This window comes from Dryobates pubescens, chromosome 13 (assembly GCF_014839835.1).
Source record: "Dryobates pubescens isolate bDryPub1 chromosome 13, bDryPub1.pri, whole genome shotgun sequence".
In the NCBI taxonomy this organism is placed as follows: Eukaryota; Metazoa; Chordata; class Aves; order Piciformes; family Picidae; genus Dryobates; species Dryobates pubescens.
In genome coordinates, this window is record NC_071624.1 from 15174949 (window position 1) to 15197673 (window position 22725).

Genomic DNA, 22725 nt, shown 5'->3' on the forward strand with positions numbered 1-22725 from the left:
ATTGTTTTCAGGCTTTTTCCAATGGACTGAATAGAAATGGAAAGATCGAAAAAGGCAAATTAAAAACAACAAAAAAAGGAGGGGGAAAGGGGTGGGGGTGGGGAGAATAGGAAAAGCACATGAAAACCAGCAGTTGATGATGGCAGTAAAGGAGAGAGGCAGGCAAGAAGCATACCCATGCAAGGGAAAAGGAAAAGTGGTAAAGCAGGGATGTGATTAGAAACTCTTATGAAAATGAAACTTTGGTGAGCAATCTCTAAAATAAGACCCAAAAATCCAGGGTGAGATAGTTCTATAATACAAAGTAATAATAATGGGAAATTAAAGAACATTAAAATGTGAAAAATACAAGTCAAATATGGAAATTAAAACAAAAATAATTTATAGATATCTATATATATATGACAGCCCTTTTATGAACCAGCATTCTGGTTTAATGTGATGTAAAACCAAGCACGTGGAAGAGAGAGATAAGGAAAATAGAAGCAGAGAGAAGTATCTGCTGAAACAGAAATGTGAGACTCGCTAAGTACAGAAACATAAACATTAGGGGGGGAAAAGATAAAAGGGTGGATGCAGTAGTGAGATACTGAGACCATTTAAATCAGCAGCACTTGCTGTTTAAGGCACTCTCGCTCTTCCACGTCTCATATTCCTTGTGAAAGACTAATCTGTTTATGATACCTTTCTATGTATTTCCTCACACTTTTAATAGCTTACACTTATTTCACAGCCAAAGAGACATGATTTATATTTGGAGGGGGGAAAAAAAAAAAGTTTGTTTATAACCTCAAAATAAAGAGTAAACTTCCATCCTACACGAGCAGAACACAGGAAGCAGGTTTGGGAAGTCGCATCTTTAGCTCAAATGCCAAGCACTAAGTCAAACTCCTGATCATACCACACTTTGGTTCCTATTGTGTAACAAACTCTGAATGTGCAAAGTGGATTCATTTGGAACAGCAGATGAGCTCCAGAAGTGTCACTCAGCCACAAACCAGAATATACTTTCTTGGGCCCAGCCAACAGTTGACCCAAACTCAAAGCTTCTGAGATGTGCCCTGTCCTCAGCACAGGAAATTGTTTTTTCCCCCTACTTCTTCAGGCTGCACTACTGGCTAATTTAGACACAGTAAATGCTTGCAGGAACACAAATTAAACCAGTAAAAAGTCCATCTCATAGACACTTTAGATAGTGCCATTATAGCAAACTTTGCATCTTTATCAAATGCCTACTTTATAAGCCCCAATTGCTATTTCATTGCTTTTGTCAGTTGGCGCTGAAGTGCAGTGCAAGATCTATTGGTGGAAATGATGCACAACAGCCGAGTTCCAACAATGACAACTGACCTTTCATGGACATAATTAGATTGCGTCTAAATAATTCAAATAAACAGCTAAAGCTACTCTGTTGAAAATGGCATTTTTATTGAGACAAATATTATTGCTATAGGAAAAGAAAACACATTAAGTGGTGTGTTTTTTTTCTGAACCTGTGATTTTAGTCCCGAATGTGCTTTCTGTGGCTGACAGAGCAGATCTTGACTCTCTTAATTATAAGATCTGGAGTTACTGTTCTTTTATAATTGCTTTTGTGAATTGGGAATGAATTGTTTAAATATTTATTGGGCTAGTGTATTTTCTGAAAGGCAAAATGGCATTTTTGTTTATAAAATATTTGCAATAGAAGGCGGTTAGTTGACATTTAGAGTTTAACTGTGGTTTATATGTTGAGTCTATTATGTCTAATTTATAAGCAGACTTGTGAGCTCCATCTCTGTGCTTTCTGCCAGTGCTGGAGTTGCAGGAGAAAGAGCAGGCACAGACATACCCTTGTGCACATTTCTCCACAGATAGCTGCAACCAAAGAAGAAAGGAAGAGTGGAAGAAAAACATCATTCTCATTTCAAACTTGTGGTACCCCATCCACAGACCAGTATATCCTAATGACTTTACAGGAGTGTCTGACCATTAATGGCAGGAAGGATCAGAGTATCCCAACAGGTAGAAAATCAAGAAAGGGAGCCAGAAGAGCCACATGGCTAAACAGGGAACTGCTGGGCAAACTCAAGTGGAAGAAGAGTCTATGAATCATGGAAAGAGGGGCTGGCCACTCAGGAGGAACAGAACACTGTTGTGAGAGGATGTAGGGAGGCTATTCGGAAAGCTAAGGCCTCCTTGAAATTAATCCTTGGAAGAGGCCAAGGACAACACAAAGGTGTTGAATATGGTATTACCAAGGGGAAGTCATGTTTAACCAACCTGACATTTATGAAGACATAACCAGGTGGATAGATGATGGTAGTGCAGTAGATGTGGCTTATCTTGGTCTCGAGAAAGCATCTGACTCTGACTCCCACAGCATCCTAACAGATGAGTAAACGCTGTCTGGATGATTGGGTAGTGAGATGCATTGAGGTCCCTTCCAACACCTAACATTCTGTGATTCTCTCTGAGTGTCTTATGTTACATTTTTAGCAGACAAATCCAACTATTCCTGGGCTCAGCTACCCTTGGTTTTCCTCCTCATGCTTTATTATTTCTTGTAGGGATTACTTTATTTGCCAAAAGGATTACAGTACACCTAGAGAAAATATGGTGTACTACTGGGGCACAGCAAGAGATGCAGCGAAATAAATAACTGTAACACATAAAAGGCACTGCAGATCAAAGTAGCTGCTATTAAGGAAGAACCTGAATGCCAGTAAATCCTGACTTACTGGGATAGAAATATAAAGGCCTTGTTTTGGTATGTTAGTACAGACAAAAAACCCTAAACAAATAATTCAGCTACAGTGCAACAAGCATTTGACTAACCTTATAAAGCAAAGGTGATTGTCCTAGCTTCAAAAGTGCAATTTTTGTGGTCACATTCGTAATGGCTTGGATCCGGATCAAGTCTTCCATGGTCCCATACTGTACATCCACAAGTTCCGCCTGCAGAGAAGACAAAGTTCAGGCTATACCTATAACCATGCATCATTGAGGGTGCTCCTTCCACAAAAACTAAGTCATTTGCTCAAGTGCAAGCATCTGAGCAGAGTTCTCCAATTACCTTACCCCCACTTCCTAATCAATACCTGTAATAATGAAGAGATTGAGAATTCAATCTAGCAGATACAAGCAGATACATTTCTATCTTTGCAGTTTTCACTCACGCTTCATCAGCTGTGATAAAAACCCTTTTGTTGTGATTTGTTGGCTGGTTGGTTGGTTGTTTTTCAGTAATTATAATAAGTGGTGCTGATTGTCACGAGAATTTCCCCTTGGGGGAATGCAAATTCCCCTAAAGGAATACATTTTAAACCAAGTAACTCTAACTCAGCTCTGTTAATTTTCTTCACAGGAATCAGAGTCTTGTAAAGCATTTTTAGAGTGAATGATTACACTAGTCATGTATGGAAATATACAGATAATGGATACTCTACCAATAGATAGTTTTATTATGCAGTCTCATGATTCCTCAGCAGACCACATTACCTATTGCAGTATTTTCTTACAATCCATCAGTTATCCAAATGTTATCCTCAGCTAACCATTTTGATAAGACTACATCACTCTGACATGTAAATGGTTCTAGTAATACATATTTTTAAATTATTTAGAGTCTTGTCTAAGTAAACTAAAACTTGTTTAAAGCATGCAGATCTTCAGCTCTGCAAGAATATGTAATAAAGGTCTAAGTTATTATTAAATGTCAAGCATTGGCAGCAATGGAAAGATACTTCAAGACATGTTTTCAAGGATTTTGTGGTTTGTGTGTGTGTATATATATATATATATATATATATATATATATATATATAAAGTGTTACCAAAGACATTTTTCTCACATATACATAGCAATAAATTCCAGGGAAGACCAAGCATGAGGATAATCACCTGGTTAATTATTATTATTTAAAACATTATGAAGCTCTCAGGACAGCATCAAGGACATTCTGCGATCTCTAAATCCCTACACAACATTCACACAAACCACAAATGCTAGAAGATACAAGAAAATTATAGGAGAGTTTAAAAATTAAAGTAAAAGAAGCAGTAGAAGCTGGGGAAGTTTCTCCTTCAGCTTAGTTTTCGTAACTTAAGTATGGATTCATTGCAAAGGAAGCAGTTCTGATTTGGGGCATCTCTCCACAAACTGTTTAAATTCTAACAACAGCTGTTCTGGATGTCTAGGATGTGTGAAATTGTACTAGATTCCTGAGCACGGGTGTTTTAGGAAAGCATTTACTCTTCTGCACTCCACCCAAATATTCTGAGTTTGTGCAATTCATACAAAACAATTCACCTTCTAAATTTTCAAGTTAACAAGCTCCTAAGTCTGTAACATGTCAGCACTGCTATAAACCCCAAGTATTTAGAAGAGTCAGCCAAAGTTATGAAGCACTTCTGTAAAAGGCAAACAGTAGATTTAGCACCAAATATTGAAATGTGGGAAGAGAAATTTTTGCACTTCATACAGTTTCTTCTAAAATATATGTGGGTTTAAATATATAAAGCACATAAAAACTATTTCACAAGAAACTTCAAATGGCAACTGCAGGCTGAAACCCAATATATTTTTTTTTCCCTGTCATATTTGAAAAGTATGATAAAATCAAGTGCAGAAGTTTTCATACTAGTGAAAGCTATTTTATGTTTTACCTAATCTGATACCTCTGGTTATAAAGAGCTCACATCAAAGAAGGGAAGGGCACTTCCTTGAAATACACACAAATTTTACCTCATTCCTTAGATCTCAGCTTTATTTTAATTTGTACCTACAGACATGTCAATAGATACACTTTAGTGCAATAATTATTTGTCTCAAAAGTCTTATGGCTTGAGAGGTTAGATTCCAGCTCACTTCTGGGAAGACCTCTAATCTAATTCCTTTGGACCCAATGCCTTTCCCACTTATCCTCAAGCAAATCGAAAAACAGAGCTTTCATCATTTGTACCAGAGAAACTACACTGAATTTTCCTGAGGCAAAATCAATACACAGAGACATAACATAATGAAGTATCAAACCATTTTCTTCAACAGTATGCCTGTGTGAAAATGAGATCCCACCCCTGCCCATCTACATTCACAAGCTTCTTCTCTTCACATTACTTTTGCTAGCTGCTTCTCCAGGGTGCTATCCACCACTCTGTAAACAACACAACTACATGTTTGCACAATTATTAATGCATTTAGCAACTGCCCTTCAATGTTTTTAGTTAATTTATGGATGTAAACTGCATCTTCAAGAGCTGCTTACTAGTCTTTTGCAGGCAACATGAGATCCAAAAAGAGCAGGCTGGAAAAAAGAGCCTTACAAAGCACAGTTCATTTTTCAATTATGTGAAAAACAGAACTCAAGTCCCTGCTGCCCTAAACACTCTGCAAACCCTGCCCTTTGCTCCAAATGTTAAACATAAGCCCTAATGCCAGAGCTATGAAATACACTCCTACATGCAGAGTACGTGCAAGCTTTATAAGTCATTACATAATAAAAAGAAACTGGGTATAACACAACAAAGTGTTTCATATGCTTTCATTACACATCTTGCACATGAAGGCTAGGTTAAAACTCAGTATATTAGAATCATTGGATCAACCAGGTTGGAAGAGACCTCCAAGATCATCCAGTCCAATCTATCACTTATTAGAACCAACCTAACAACCTATTAGAAGTCTTTCTATCACACTTGTCTGAAAGCAAGTATCACAGAATGGTTTGGGTTGCAAGGGACCATGAAACATCATCCAGTCCCATCCCCCTGCAGTGAGCAGGGACATCCTCCACTAGATCAGGTTGCCCAGAGCCCTGTTGAGCCTGACCTTGCATATGTCCAAGGATGGGGCCTCAACTACCTCTCTGGATGACCAGTTCTAGCATTCCACTGCCCTCAAGGTAAAGAGCTTCCTCCTAATATTCAGCCTAAATCTACTCTTCTCTAATTTCAAACCATTCCCCCTCATCCTATCACTACAAGCCTTTGTAAACAGTCCCATTCCAGCTTTCTTGTGGGCCCACTTCAGGTACTAGAAGGCTGCTATTAGGTCTCCCCAGAGATCTAAGTCTCTTCTCACAGTGCAACTTTAGGAGTACACTTAATATTTCACTGTGCTTTGAAGTGGTTCTCTTCTCATGAGTAAAACTAGAAACGGCTCCTCCTCTCTGAAATGAACTCAAGAACCCACTAGAAGAGTTTAGAATAAAGTCATAACATTTTGGCAGTACAATCCAGAAACTAGAAACAGTTTTAAAAGTTATTACTACCCCTTCTTTTCTTGTACACTTTGATCTTTTACTAAAATTTGTAACAAAAAGCAAAATGTTTTTGCTTTACTTAACTGGACCATCTCACCAAGTAAAGTACAGCAGCACAGTGAGTTTTGGTTTTATATAAATACACAGATGCTCAACTAACTGGACCCTTTATTTCTAGCATGAAATAAAGGAAAAGTATTGAAAAATATGTAACTTTAAAATAATATTAAAGAATCCTGTTGTATCCAAGGAGTGTGGCCCTCTCAATAACCCACTGAACAATTAACAGTACTTTTATACCGCCTGAAGTCTTGTTTTCATCAGAAAAATTCCTAACACCTCCAAAAAAGGATTAATTTTTCTACTATCTTGTTTTTAGAAATGCTCACAACATAACACAATCTTCATTTTACACATTCCAGAATTAGGAAAGCAAAATATCCCACCCTGGACCAGCATATTTGATAAACTGCTTTCCTTTTGGATAGGATAATTCTGTTGAAAAACAAAAGAGAACTCCTACTTTTATCAGGTGCTAAAAAGGAACACTTGTGTACTCGGTTTAGATATGCAAGGGTAAATCCTCTTACCCTAAATCTGGGCAACAGCTAAAGAATGAGTTGTTTCATCCATTTGAATTAGGTACTTACTCTTTGAATTGTTCCATGCTATGTTGTTTGAAAGATATGAGTATTTAGGAACAAATTGTGACGTGCAGTATGGAGTTCAGTAGTATTCCCCCATGCATGAAATGAAGTAGGGGTAGGTAATTAAACAAACATTTTTAGACAAAGTAGTTATTTTGTGTTAGGCTTTATTAATAGTATGTAAGCGCTAGGATGAGGCTTAATGAGTTGCAAGCATTTTAACTTGAGAGAGATGCTAAAATCCGCCCCCCCAAAGCTGAAAAGACAAGCACTCTGAAAATGCCACAGTCAAGACAGATGAAGGTCTTTTCCCACCTTCCTCTATGCATCTGCAAAATTAAAAAGTGTGAACCTGTAGTTCACCTGGTCTTGGACCAAATGAAAAAATCAATTAAAAAGTTAGACAGGTCTTGGAAAGAAAAAGTATGATTAACTATATGAAGCAGGTGGGGTCTTGACAATGCTGGATAATATTTTAAATCTTTGTTTTCTTTGCAAATGCTGAGTCAGTTAAAAGGATTAAGTTAAATAGGTGAAAAATAAGAATGGGAATACATTTGTCATATTACATTGTTATCATTTGGTTCACTTATAAGATGAAAGGAATAAAACCGGCATTATACATCTGCATCCAATACACTGGCTAAGAGGCAGATTGAGGATGATTTGCCGGGGGCATACAAGACAGGAAGATGATTAAGAGAAATAACCTACAGGAAAGAAAACTTCAAAGCCAGTACACTCAGAAAGGGATGCTCCTCACAACCACCAAAATGAAGAGGGAGTCAGTGCAGCTAGGAAGATAGCTCTTAAATGTACCTGCTCTAGCTGTCAAAGCTGGGAATGGCAAGATACAAAAGCACTACCATATGCAACAGTTTTATTGTTATTTCTTAAAAGAATAATACCAAGATGAGTATTGAACAATCTTTAAGAAATCTTATCTGAAATGTGTAAACTTATGCAGAAAGTACCCCAAAAGTAGCATGCAAAACACCTGTAGTGAAAAAAAAATCTCCTCTTCACATTATCTGTTGTCAGTGCCACGGTCCTGTAACCTCAAATCATGAATGTATGTTATCAAATACCAATCTGTTGACTCACATTAATGAACAGCTTCTCCACAAACTATTTGGGAGGTGAGGAACACAGAAGCTGCAGCTATGAAAATGACTGATACTCAATAGCACAGTCAAGCTCATATTTCTGTCGCTTCTGCCCTACGCACCAAGAGAGTGTGAGAAATGGGTGACATAAAGAAATTCCAAGTACTGAAGAGACCTAAATATTAAATGCCACATAACAAAATATATTTGGGATTGCTTAGTCTTCAAAACAAAGACAAATTTCTCTGAAAGGCACATATGTAATTCTAGGAGTATCCATACGTCAGTTCTGTGACTGTCAAGGCCTACTCCATCCCCCTTTTGAATTCAAATCAATGCCCTTTATTTGTACTTCAACATTTAGCTCTTATTTTCAGGTTGTTCACAAAATAAAGGTAACAGAAACATCCAATGTATGATCATTCACAAGGAAATAACCTTCAACTATTCATTCCAAATTGTATCTGAGAAGACAGCAGTCTGCAAACAGGACATGAGGCCAACTTTAATTAAACACTTCACTCTATTATTTGCACAGCTCTGAAATTGAGGCTGAAGGCAGCATTCAGCAGAGCAGAAAAGCAAACTCGGGCTGGCTGTAGATCAAAGCTGGACATCAACAAATGCAAAGAGAGCTGCAAACACAAAACCAGCTCTAAAATTAGAGAAAAGGAAGAAAGAAAAGGGCACATAACAGAGCTGTGCCCAAGTATTCCAAATCATTCGTTAGCGTAAACTCTGCTACACTTTCTGACAGGAACTGCGGCTCCCATTTCAGCCAAAAGCTTCCCTTCAATAATCAGGCAACCACAGCTGTCTCTCTCTGATTGCTACCACTCAAGCCTCCTTCATTGTTCAAAATAGCAAGCCAGAGACAAAATAAACAGCCACAAACATCTTTTAGATACTTACTGTATTCTACAGACATGTTAATATTCATAGTTATCTTTCAAACTTTGTCCTTCACTTGGTTCTAGGCAGAAAGAGGGACAGAGAGAGACCTTCTAGAAGTGTTTGTGGGCTTTGTGGCATGCATATGACTGCCTCTAGTTCAATTTGAAGTGCCAAAGTTTGAACTAATAAAGTAATGTGCTTAACTATTGATTTGTTTTATAGTAATGGCACTCAACATGAATAGGATCAGTCAGTCTTTTCCTTCATCATTAGGACTCGCTGAAGTCAAATGCAAGTGCAATAAGCTTTATTTCATAATTTTATGTTACTAGGTGCAGCTTAATCTGAAGAGGTAAAGATCCAAGAGTGACCAAGGGTATAATTCAAGATTTAACACAATAAATACAAGTCAGACACAAATCAGGAAAGGATATGAGAAAGAATATGAGAGTGATTTATAAGAAGAGAGTCCTCATGGGTGGGTTTTTTTCATATGAAAGAATAATTTTTTTTACAGAGCTACTTTTGTTATAAACAAAAAAATGCCTTATTTAGAACTCAGTTTTCATGCAAACTCTATACTTTTACAATGTTTACAATGATTTCAAAATAACACTAGTGTTGAAATTCCCTGATAAGGTTCCACTATTTACTTCATGAGGCATAGGGCCTCAAAAGCCAAGCATGTTATCTACTGGCAGGAAATACTACAGTGTTTTGTGTATCCTATGACACTTAGCCATTCCCAAACTGCCTGGGAAATCTGGCAGATACATTTGGGGTAATTACATAGAAATCTCTCTATGATATCATGCATTAGGTGTTCAAGAAGGGATTGGATGTGGCACTTGGTGCCATGGTCTAGTATTCATGAGGTCTTGGGTGACAGGTTGGACTTGATGATCTTTGAGGCCTTTCCCAACCTTATTGATTCTATGATTCTAAATGACTAAACTGTATATTTGAAAGCAAATTCCCCTACCTTGTTGGCCAGATTTAGATGCTACTCATCCATATTCTCTTTCTAGAAGCACAGGACTCCCTAAACTTGAGCTTCTTTTTATGTATTATTAGAAAATTGGAATTAGAACAATAATCTTATGCCTTGAAAAACAGTAACCTAATGTATTTCCAAGCAACCGTTAAAGCAAGCCAAAAAGATATTTTTGTGCAACTTCACTTGGAACATTTTTGAGCCCTAAAAAGCAAATCCTCATATACCTGGATTAACTGAAGATGCTTCTCCTCTGTTACAACACTAAAAGATGCACCTCACTCACAGCATCTGAGGATTTAAATCATAGAACTTCAATATTCCTCCACATGACAAGGCAGGCGTGTATGGGGTCACTAAATAAATAGCTAGTCATTAATCAGCTGGTGTTGTTTTTTACCTAGAGGTGCTTTTGAAACACATTCAGGACATTTTTTTCTTCATGATCTTTATCATCCTACTCTAGAAGTTTTCTTTTTTCTTCCCTCCCCCCCCCCCCCCCCCCCCCCCCCCCCCTTCTTTAATATTTCTATCATGCAATAAAATTCCAGAGTATCACTCACAGTGTCAGCTTACAGTCAAACAAGATTTTTCTGTGTAGGTTTTATTACATAAAATTGCATACTAGATGATGATGACAGCTAAAACTGTAAACTGTACCAAAACTGGAAAAAAAAAAAAAAAAAGACATCCCTTAACCTCTGTTTGATACAGTTTGGCCCTACAGACCAAACTGAGTCACAGACACACGTACATGCTCCCTCCAACCCCTCATCCTATCTGTCCAGCTTAACACAGCTCCATTCCAGGCAGGGCTCTGTTGAAGCTTTTCCTACAAGTAGCTTTTGCTGTTCCAATATCAGTTTTGAAAAATATTGGGGTTCAACTTGCCTGCTTTCTGCCTTTTTACTGCTTATAGCAGGATTTTTTTTTCTACCAGCTCCCAGGGAGACTGAATTAAGATCGAAGGCTTTTTATAGTCTATAGCAAAGAACCTCTTCTATGTTTTATGGTTATAGAGCCCCAGATAAATCTGAGCTGACACAGCTCAGTTGACTGTTGATGTTCATCCTGTAGACTCCACCCTATTTTCAACTTTATTTTTCCTTTCATTTCTTCCCTACTTCCCCCACTCTGGGTCCAAAATCACTTTCTTTGAGTTTTCTTTTAGCAGAAGGGGAAATTAATAATTAATAGAACTTCTTAATTCATGATATACAGTAAGATATACAAACAATATATCTGTGTTTCCATTTTTTCTAATTATTAATACACAGAATCACAGAATCAATGTTAGGGGTTGGAGGGGACCTCAGAAGGTCATCTAGACCAACCCCCCTGCCAGAGCAGGATCACTTACACCAGGTCACAAAGGAATGCATCCGGGAAGGTTCTGAGTATCTCCAGAAAAGGAGACTCCACAACCCACCTTGAGCAGCCTGTTCCAATGTTCTGTCACCCTCACAGTGAAAAAAAATTTTCTCATGTTTACATGGAACTTCCTATGCCTCAACTTCCACCTGTCATTGGGCATCACCAAGGAGAGCCTGACTGCATCCTCTTGGCACTCGCCCTTTACACCTTTATAAACATTAATGAGGTCACCCCTTAGCCTCCTCTTCTCCAAGCTAAAGAGCCCCAGCTCCCTCAGTCTCACCTAGTAAGTAAGGAAGATGTTCCACTCTAGCCTTTTCCTGCCTCTGTGCTGGACTCTTTCAAGCAATTCCCTGTCCTTCTTAAACTTAAACACAAATCTAGTTTTTCAAGTATTCTGAAAAGAAACATTTTCATTTTCAGTCATTTAAAACTGATATGTAGTTTTAAATCTGCAATTTGACACTTAAATACCTATCAGAAATGTTATTATTTCAAGCTTCCATTAAGCAATGCTGACTATTTGTCTCCTCAGTGGTGACAAAAATGTAAATTCTCTTCCTTATGCATGTTTGATATGAGTTCTTCTCCCTCCTTTATAAGAGTTAACTGCAAAGATATTTAGTAGCACTAGTCCCTAAAGTATAAAGTCACATTGATCATATATTCCTAAGGAGAAACAGTAATCTGTATTTGTCAGCCTACTTGGTGTAGGTTATTCAGGGGTAATTACTCATGCAAATATACATTTACAAATTACACAAACTCAGGATAAACTACACAAACCAGAATTGTTCATCTGTGATACAACATCTTAAAAAATACACAATAAATTATAGTGGTGTGACGGAAACCTGGCTTTAAAATCTTCAGTGAAATCGCTTTACACCAGAATCCAGTCCTTTCATGTCAAAACTCATCAAATTCTCCAGGCCAGGCTGCAGTAAGGCAAAGGTCTGACTGGCTACTCTCAAACACAAAGGAAAACAAAACATCCAGAAGCCACAGTCTGTCCTCCTTCACTGGCCTTTTTATCATATATAGAATAAAAAAACCAGGCAACTCCTCACATGCTAGCTACAGCTGTTAAATCTTTAGAGAAGATCTTATGGAAGGTGCCCAGAAGAGCTTTGTATACAAATAGGCTCCACAGGCTGCAGCAGAAACTGCCAGCTCGACACTTACTGTAGGGAATGATCCATCCAGCTAGACAGCTATTGTAGGGAAGGATCCCTCTCAGCAGGGCAGGAGAGGCACTGGGCACACTCCTCTCACCTCTTTGTAGGCTCAATGTGAAAAACAGTGAAACATGAGTTCATGTATCTGAAATGACAGGTCATAAGAACAATGTCCTGTGAATGCAAACACTGTCTATCAAAGACAGAACGTGTCAACTGCAGTGAAATGTTACATGCAAGTGCTTCTGAATCCAAGTACAATTTAAGTATCTCCTTTTACAACTATAATAATTTGGTATTTCCTAGTGAGTAAAGTATCAACTGTTTGATTGTTTGATTTTTCAGTCTGGCTGTGTTAAAACAAAACTTTTTGCCATGATTCAGACCATGAAAAGCCTGTTTCCCAATTAGCTCTCGTGAACAGTGTACTGAAACACAGCTCTATTTCTGTGCACACTTGCTATACAAACACATGAAATATATGTTGCTGTTACTGCAGTACATCAATAGATAAAGCTAAAATAGACATCTACCTCAAGGATACAGATAATCCTGTGTATGTAGAAGAGGAGGTCATCCACTGCATCAGGAGAACACTTGAACTTTCAGAAATGTCAGTGAGAACTATTTTCCAGAGTATAATAAATGCTCTTTCACAGAGTACTTATAGCCCTTGCTTGGCCAAACATCATGCACTTGAACATAATCAGGGAGATGGCCAACTACATAGTGCTGCACACATAAATCTGAGCATTAAGGCAGTACTTTATCAAATCTAGAGAAGCAAACATGCAGCTGTGAAAAGAAAAATGACAGCTTTCCTATCTTGTGAATTTTACTGTTTGGAGTTGTTACACGGATGTCTAAGTCTCTAAATTGCATCTGTAGAGAAAGGGTTGTGGAAAAATAGGTTCTAAAATTACAAATGCATTCAAACAACAGAAGAGGACTCCAATGAAAACAGGGAATGCATTTGAGTAATAATAAATTCAAGTGGCCCAAATGATTGACCAGGACAAACACAAAGATGGCTTCATGTGAGAACAGCACAGCTCTAGGCAACTAAACAAGTATGTATTCCCATTTTTCAACCACCTAACATTTTGGAAAGCAGATTTATCCTACAAGAGACAAGTACTTGGAGACTCAGTTACACATAATAAATTTCTACCAGGAAGAAAATCAAGTTCTTTGTTACTTCAGGCCCCCATCTTTTGTTTTTAAAAATGCACTCAGTATTTTGGCATTACCATTGGGTCATTAAATGTGACATTTCTATTTTTTCACACTTCTTCATCCTCCAAAATACTCCCCAAATAAAGATCATGCCTAGCAAGCACTGACCTGCAGTATGAGAAACATCTCTCCTGGATGACACCACAGCAGGAGTTTTCCTGCATATTTAAGCAGCTTCGCTCTCTAGTAGTTGAATCCACTGCCAGACCTCTTCTATTCTTATTCACCTCTGTGTGCCCCTTGAAGATATCAGTGCAAAGCAGTAAATCTTACAGGAGACAAGACTAACTCTATATGGTAACATAATTCAGTGGAAGGAAGATAAATTCCTTGAAGCCACCTTCTTTCTCTCACACCTACTCTTGGGCCAGTCACAGCTGGTGATTGATTAGTCACCTTCTCTTTGAACTACAGAGCACAGGGACATAAGAAATAATTATGAGAACACACCTGGTATTTCTCATTATTATTTCATATTAAGGCCCTCTTAATGAACGAGATAAACACAGCAACTTATATTCATTATGTGAGGTGTTAGATGTGAGGTTTACTTAGTGGAAAAGACAGCATATCAGGCAGAAGAGAAAAAAAACAACCAACCACAACAAAGGAGTCCTAAATCTAGAGAAAGGGAAGGCCAATGTATTTTCAGCTTTGTTTAGTTTGCACTGATATTTTTATTATTTAGAAGCAGATACTTCTCTCCTGGGACTGTACCCGGTGGGCACAGCCAGAAGGTGCTGAATGTCCAACCAGCTTAAAAGTGAAATTCTGAACAAAAGCTTTTTCTCAGGACATTTTAGTCCAGCTAGTGAACAGGTTCTGGCATTTTGACAGACCCAATGCACTTCTGCCAGCTGCACCTGGATACCAAACTTAGCCTTGCCTGTGGTTAGTGACTGGGGTCTTTCTTGGTTTATTATTCTTTTCCCCACCATTTTTAAGAACTCAGTTTTCACATTTTTTTTTTTTTTCAACCAGCTATAGCAGAGCAGCACTTTTTTTTTTTAAATCTTGCTCCAAAAGGCTTTCAAAAGACATTTGCTTCAAAGGGTTTTCTCTGAGAGAGGCCTTCTTCACTTTTTGGTCTTTCTTACTATTAAGGCTGTGTGTCCAGGCTTACAGCATTCCTCAAAGCAGCCTCTAGAGAGGGACATCCTTTGCTCTTTCCTACCAGCACTCTTCAACAAAGAAGTCACACAAGCTGCTAAAATCTGTCACCAAATTATTCATATAATGGTAGCTTTATCCTCTACTACTTTAGATTACATTTCAAACCTGTCACATATGGTTTGTTTTTTTTTTTTTTCCCAGAAACTATTTCCACTCTTTCAAAGTGTTCATCTCAGAAGATTATTTTTGAACTTCATATTATGACATCCTAACAGAGATAGGAAATCTTCAGACTTGCTTTGGATTCTCAATGCTGCTTCAGTTTCAAAATATTAAAAAGATCTTACCAATAAAAAAAAAAAAGGGGGTGGGGGAAGAGTCCTGTAGAAAAGCATTCAATGAAATGACATTATTACATCTAGGAAAAAAAAAAAATCAATTTTAAAGATTTTTGACAAAATGTCCTATACTCACTGTAAAAGTTATATGTGTAGACACAGATAACTCCTAAGATAAAACACATTGCTAAGGTTTCAACTGATAAGATTTACCACATCGCATCAAAGATTAAGATGCTCACACCTGATTCTTTTCAGCTGCCAGCACTAAGTCACAAGAGAATACACACTGAAGACCTTTCCTCTATTTCCAAAAATAATCAAGTGCAGTATGTCAGGTTATTGTTTGTTTGGGGTTTAGGTGTCTTTTATTACAGTGATTCTACCCCTTATTGTTATGGGTGAATGACTGATGCCTGCAACTACCAGGGTCAGAATCCCACAACCAGGCTAGGAGGTACAGGATGTATAGGCATGGTAAAATGTAATCTGCCTCCAACTACAGATTCTAGAATAGAATAGACTAGAATAGACTAGACTAGACTAGACTAGACTAGAATAGAATAGACCAGACCAGACCAGACGAGACCTTTGAGATCATCACATCCAACCCATCATCCAACACCATCTAATCAACTAAACCATGGCACCAAGCACCCCATCAAGTCTCCTTCTAAACACTTCCAGTGATGGTGACTCAACCACCTCCCTGAGCAGCCCATTCCAATGAGCAATCACTCTCTCTATGAAGAATTTCTTCCTAACATGCAGTCTAAACACCCCCTGGTGCAGCTTGAGACTATGTTGCTGCTATCATTCCTTAAAAGGTTTTAGGACTTGCTTCTCTTCCAACAACAAAAACAGAAAAAAAGAGACATACAGTAATTTAATCAATATTGTATTTTACAGTCACTCATAGTATCACAAAGCTCAGTAGCATTTTAACCACCCCTTTTATTGTTTATGCATGAAGCTATGCTTTTTGGGTTTGTTTTCTTTTTTTCAATACACAAAAAAGTTATATAATTAGTCTTAGGGACAAAAAAAATGGTTATTACATAAATAAAAAACTCTTCTGTTATTGTTCTCGTTACATCAGTTGTAGTTGCTCCTTCTGTTGTTTTTCTCATCCTAGTAATTTTTTAAAAGCTGATAATATTTGCTTTATAGTCTCTCTCCTGGAGGAAATTTTTGCTTTTGTTTTTAATGCAAGCAAGTTCCCTTCAAGGAAGTTTTAAACCTTCAAAATACTAGAGAAAAGTAAGAGAAAAAGATCCCTAAGCCCCAAACCAAACAGCTCACAGCAGAAGCTGTTTTTTTCTTGGAATTCCTCCTCTGAGTAGGGTATTACCTTTATAAAATTTAAACAGAACTCCATAGGCTCTTATTGACTAAGGAGATGTGAAAGATATTACAGGGAGCTGGTAAGACAGCAGAAAGATTTCCACTTGACTGGAGGTACATTTGTACTTACATTTGCACTAAACACCATTAACAAAAAGTGGTCATGAAGGAAAAGTAACTGGGTAGATATCAACCCAGATGTCTAATGAACTGCACAGGTGATTGCAGCTTAATGAGTCTAACATACAATAAAATAATTACTGAGGAAAACCATTTCTCAGATATCCATGCATTTAGAATCATAGAATCAATAAGGTTGGAAAAGATCAGAGAGATCATCAAGTTCAACCTGTCATCCAAGACCTCATGACTACTAAACCATGGCTTCAAGTACCACTTCCAATTCCTTTTTGAATACCTCCAGGGATGGTGACTCCACCAGCTCCCTGGACAGCACATTCCAATGGCCAACAACTCTTTCTGTGAAGAACTTTCTCCTCACCTCAAGCCTTAACTTCCCCTGCTGCAGCTTAAGACTGTGTCCTCTTGTTCTGGTGCTGTTTGCATGGGAGAAGAGACCAAACCCCACCTGGCTACAACCTCCCTTCAGGTAGTTGTAGAGAGCAATAAAGTCTCCCCTGAGCCACCTCTTCTCCAGGCTAAACAACCCCAGCTCCCTCAGCCTCTCCTCATAGAACTTGTGCTCGAGACCTCTTCCCAGCCTTATTGCCCTTCTCTGGACACGTTCAAGTGTCTCAAATGTCCTTCTTAAACTGAGGGGCCCAGAATTGGACACAGGACTCAAGGTGTGGCCTAACGAGTGCTGAGTACAGGGGCAGAATGACTTCCCTGCTCCAGCTGGCCACACTATTTCTGATGCAGTCCAGGATGCCATTGGCCTTCTTTGCCACCTGGGCACACTGCTGGCTCATGTTCAGCCAGCTGTCAATCAGTACCCCTAGATCCCAGAAGTTACTTCCATTTAGGTCTCTTCCAGCCTGTCTATTCTATTCTATTGCATTCTATTCTATTCTATTCTATTCTATTCTATTCACTTGCATTCTGTCATAGCAACTACTAACAGACAAAATGCAACTCTGGTTAAAAATGCTGCAATTCCTACTGATTTCAATAGGAATTTTACTTGCACTAAAATCCAGGTAAAGCACCAAATCTGTTTCCCAAGGCCTCAGTGTTTTCATCCTCCAGTTTTTACCATGCAATTGGAAGATAAATAATGTTTATGGCTCAGCACTGTTCCCCTTCAAATACTGGAGAGAGAGAGAGAGAGAGTGAGAGGCCTTACTGAAAAATGCCTTTAGCTGATTATGTGCAATGGCATGGAAGTGCTCAGTGATCTGTTAGAGCTCTAGATATCAACACACCTCACCTTCTGCATTTTTGCATTTAAACCCCTTCATTTATTAGTCATGACATTACTACTAAAATGTGATTAGCAATATTTTATTAGGAAAACATGAGTACGTGTTGACTCACAATTATGAAAGGCTTTGCAGCAGGAGCCACGTGCATCTTTGAAAGCTTGCCCTTCAGTGATACAAAAATCTTGCAGCAGCATTAACCAGGCTTTTGTGCATGATGAACTACTCTTATTTTTAGGGAACTGTACAACTTTATTTATGAATGGTTATGTGATATATGCCAGAAAGCTGACAGGATGTTCTGCAGGACATCTCTTCAATGATTGTTTTTTCACTCCTTGACTGCAATTTTAAATTATATAACCTTCACATTGCATTTCACAGCTTTCTATATGTAATTATAATGGAGAGGCAGCTCTGCTGTAGTTAATGTTGAATGCTGCTTTCTGTTTAAAGGTCAAGTCTATTCTAAAATCCATATTCTAACTGAGATTGTCTTGAAAATTTTCGGTGCCTACTTGGTATGCAGAATAGCGGTCTAAATTATGATTATTTGTGGAAGAGGTTTCTGAGAAGCTCTTCCATAAATAAAAGATAAATAAAGCTCCTCTAAAACATCTAAATGTTACCAAAATATCACATGATTCTTCTCGTTTGTGTGGATGTGTTATTCAACCTATAGCCCTAACCATCTGCAAACTGATTTTTAGTTGCTAGGGATTCATTTTAGCTAGTACATGTCCCTTCAGAGAAGGAAAAAAAAAAGATTGGAAAATTTTTAATAAAGATAATAATGAACTAAATTGGCATGCCTAAAAGAATTAAATGCACACATGTATCAAGATTCCCTCTAGCTTGGTATTTTGCACCAACGTGCCATCAAAAATGACTGAAAGACTTAGGGTGCGAGGCTGTGATTATTTGGTCTAAATTATGTGTAGTCTCTGCCTTTGGAATTCAAGATGTGCAAAGGAGCATGCTGCAGAAGGCTCATTTGGAAATTTTGCCTGAGGATAAAAATAACCTGGGAAGATTTTAAAATTTTCTAAAACCAACCTGCTGACACCAATCTTAATTCAGAGATATTGTTAAAGGAATTACCACTGATTAGCTAGAGGGAAGATGAAAGATAATAAAGGTACACTAATCACATTTCCAGCACAATGAAACCAAATCAAACGGAGGCCAGCTGTTGGGTCAAGGACTTCCTGATGCATCGTCCCTCCAGATGAACTTGCAACCTTTTGGTGCAGAGCTAGAAATAGAGACCTGCAAGTACTGCAAGGAAATAGTGCTGCCATACTGCAGACATAGAAGGGAGGAGAGGGTACTATAGGGCAGGCAAGGAGGGAGCTTGAATTGAGTGGGAAAGATTAGAGGAACAGACAGGAGAGGGGAGGATGACTCCCATCTTCCTGTAGAGTGAAGGACCAGGGACAGAAGGGAAGAGAAAACATCTCAGCATAGCCATAAAAAAGTGGGGTATCTAAGAGCAAGCCAAGACCCAATTCCCTTACTCTCTTGCCAATATTGAAGAATGGTGGGAAGTTCACTGAGTGAACTTAACAGATGGGTTTGTACTTCTCATGTTGCTTCAGGTTGCATTAATCTCTGCAGTGAGTTCTCATTTAGCCGAGAAAATGTCATCAGAACAAATGAACCGGAGCAGACTGATATACTATCAACAGATGTAGGGAATCTCTCCTGCACATTGCAGACAGAGGCAAACAGGCACCATTCTCCTTTGTCTGCTCCCTGCAGCCCCTCCAAAACTAATCAGATATCACTGGCTGAGTTGGGAATACACATAACTAAAATCAGCAGACACATCAAACAGAGAAATAGGTAGAATCAGTCAGGGAACTTGGATGATGCCAGGGAAGTGAGGTGATGCAGCTGAGGAGTCCAAGCAGTCAGAGAACACGGACAGCGGAGGGGTCAAAGTACAAAGAAGACAGCTAGGTCTTGGCGAAGGTGCCTTGGAGATGGGTATGATTCATTTCTCTCCATGAAACCATCAAACCTCTGCCTGTTTCAATAACATGCCACTACTGGTACTTTTCCTACATCCTCTCTTGGTTTGAACCAACAGAGACCTTCCAGTGTATAAGGTTCAGTAAAGAAAAGTGATGTTCTGCTGGGTTGCCCGAGAGCATCCATGATGAAACAAAGAAAGGACAGAGATCCAGGAAAGGAACCAAGAGGGTATGTTCAGCAGCCAAGGCAGAGTAGCATAGTGTAGCACATCACAACATTGTATAACAAACCTCAGTCTAAAGTATGGTTCAGATTACCAAACATTCCTTAACTTTCCCATAAAGCAAGGGGTGAATGACTATAAGGCAAAAGGAAGGTGAAGAAAACTTTGGGTCGCACAAAGATGATTTTGTAACCTCAGGAAATACAATGCAAATACAATCTTCATTTTGCTATAATTAGTCTGTCCTTTAATGATGTCCCAACACACCAACCATTACATCTGCTAAGCTTTTCACTTCACAGTTGCTAAAGAAACAGGGAACAGAGCAGATGAACATTGTGACACCAAAACTGAACACTTTCTTCCTGAACTTCTCTGTACTCAGTGGGCCTGCTTTAAACCAACAGCTCAGATGACCCAACTACGACCCAGCCTTCTGCTCTGCTTCCAGCCAAGATGTGTCCGTCCTTACACTTCCCTTGCACTTGGGGGCTTACTGCTGTGTTAACAGATGGGCTACAATATGCACCTACACTGACACTACCTCAAAGAAGGCACTCAAAGAAGGACTCTGGATCTCTGGGGGTTCACATACACCTCTCCTCAACTCTCATCCATGGTTCCCCAGCTCATCCCCCTACTGCTTGGTGGTGACGGCACATGCAGCCATAGCTCTCCTATCACTGTGCACCATGAAGGCAAGCAAGGAGCAGCACATTTGGATTCGCCACACTGCACTCACTCAGAGACTGGCTACACAGTGCTTGAAAATGGATTTTAACTCATAAATTCAATGCAAAGTAATTTCCCTTTATAGACCTATTCTGCTGGCCACTGGCTTTCTTGTTTCCACTAAGGAGACTAAATGTTTAAACTCTATAAAAGGTGGCTGATATTTAAGTTTTACTAAAAATATACTTCAGGTATGTCATTCTTTCCTTAGACTGACCTAGACTACAATACATTATTTACATAACTGCTGCAATAACTATTTCAAAACTGACTAGACAGCACTCTCCAGAACTGTAGGCTGCCCTGCTTGTCACTAAGATGGGTAAATAGTGTCACCTTCTCAGGGCCCAGTGAAATATAGAGTAGTATTAAAGCACACCATCCATCACAATGGCAGTAAGTAGGTTTTGGAAGTAGATTTCAGATCACAAAAGCTCACATTTTCACTCAAAAATGCTGTTTAGACTGTTAGCAGAAAGCACAAATTGGATGGTTGATACACAATGGCTATATGATGAATGGACATGACAGTTGGTCAAAGAAAATGAGTCTTGCTATTTCACAAATAACTTTGACAACATGAAAGCAGAGCTCTAGCTCTGCTGGTGGCCAGACTGCAGTAACTTAATGGTTTTATTTGTCTGAACTTCTAGCAAACTAAATATACAAATGAGACACAATGAAGCAGCATCATCAAAGCAGTATTAGTAATGCAGCGTGATTATGTGACACTCACAACAGAAATTTTCTACTAAAGACGTGTCACATCTGAAAGAAAATTATTCATATTATGAGCAACTGTTACAAGAATACCTTTCCAGAGGAAAACTCTCATGATTTTGAATCATAACCCACTGTAAGATATTCAAGATACATGACGCTCAGTTCCGCTGCAAGCGATCCAGTCACCCTCTGAGGGCTGAACCTAGCAACAGCCACCACCTGCCATTTCTCATCAAGATTTTCTACTTCCATTAGTTTAAACAGTAGAAATCACTGTGTAAGATTGAAAGTCAGGAAAGTTAGATCACTATCAACCTATCTGTAGCCTAAACAAATGGAAAAATTTCCCTTTTAGGCAAAACTCTAGAGCTAAGGTCACGTTGGGCAGACTTTCCAAAGGAAAAACAAAAGATGTGAAGTTTTGTGAGGGTGCAAGGTATCTCCAAAAAAATGACTGCAAAATTGTGCACAGTCATTCTTTGGCTCAAGCATAAGCTTCCAAGTTTTGCCAAAGCCAAGGTCCTACCCTAGTGATGAGTACAACTTGTGTGGTCCTCATTTCTGCAAACTCAGAATCTGCTCTGAAATATAACTCCACATGGAACATGCGTTGGTGGCAATAACATCAATGATTTTTCCCCAAACACTGGATTTCCTTTAATCTGATTAATTTGGCAGCAACACATTGATTTTCTTGAAATTAAAACTCAAAAGCCATAACTGGACTTTCACCTCATTACAGTTACTCTTCTGAAGCTGCAAAGAGAAAATGTTATTACATACTGAGTTTCTAAGTGGCAAATGTGAGAAGTTAAACTCATTCTTTAGTATTTTCACTTGACCATGGGAAAGTTCAAGTGTAAATCATGCAGGTTAGGATTTACCCTTGCCTACTTTGTTTCATTTCTGAACAAACTTTTAACTTGAAGTTGCTTGAGATCATGACCATGAGACTTAATATGGAAGGCAGGCATATTAAGCACATCAAAACAGAAGATGGAGAATAAGATTTTCATTCCTTCCCCTCAATTTAAGAAGGACATTGAGACTCCTGAACGTGTCCAGAGAAGGGCAACAAGGCTGGGGAGAGCTCTTGAGCACAAGCCCTATGAGGAGAGGCAGAGGGAGCTAGGATTGTTTAGCCTGGAGAAGAGGAGGCTCAGGAGAGACCACATTGCTGTCTACAACTACCTGAAGGGTGGTTGTAGCCAGGAGGGCATTG

General features: G+C 38.7%; 1 protein-coding gene across 1 annotated transcript in view; it reads right to left on the reverse strand.

The window, feature by feature from the left end:
• NAALADL2 (N-acetylated alpha-linked acidic dipeptidase like 2) overlaps window positions 1–22725 on the reverse strand; it is a 292588-nt gene that overhangs the window by 210815 nt on the left and 59048 nt on the right. Inside the window, exon 3 of the mRNA XM_009897854.2 lies at window positions 2818–2937. Within this exon, the coding sequence (XP_009896156.2) occupies window positions 2818–2937 (120 nt within the window). The remainder of the gene's footprint in view (window positions 1–2817; window positions 2938–22725) is intronic.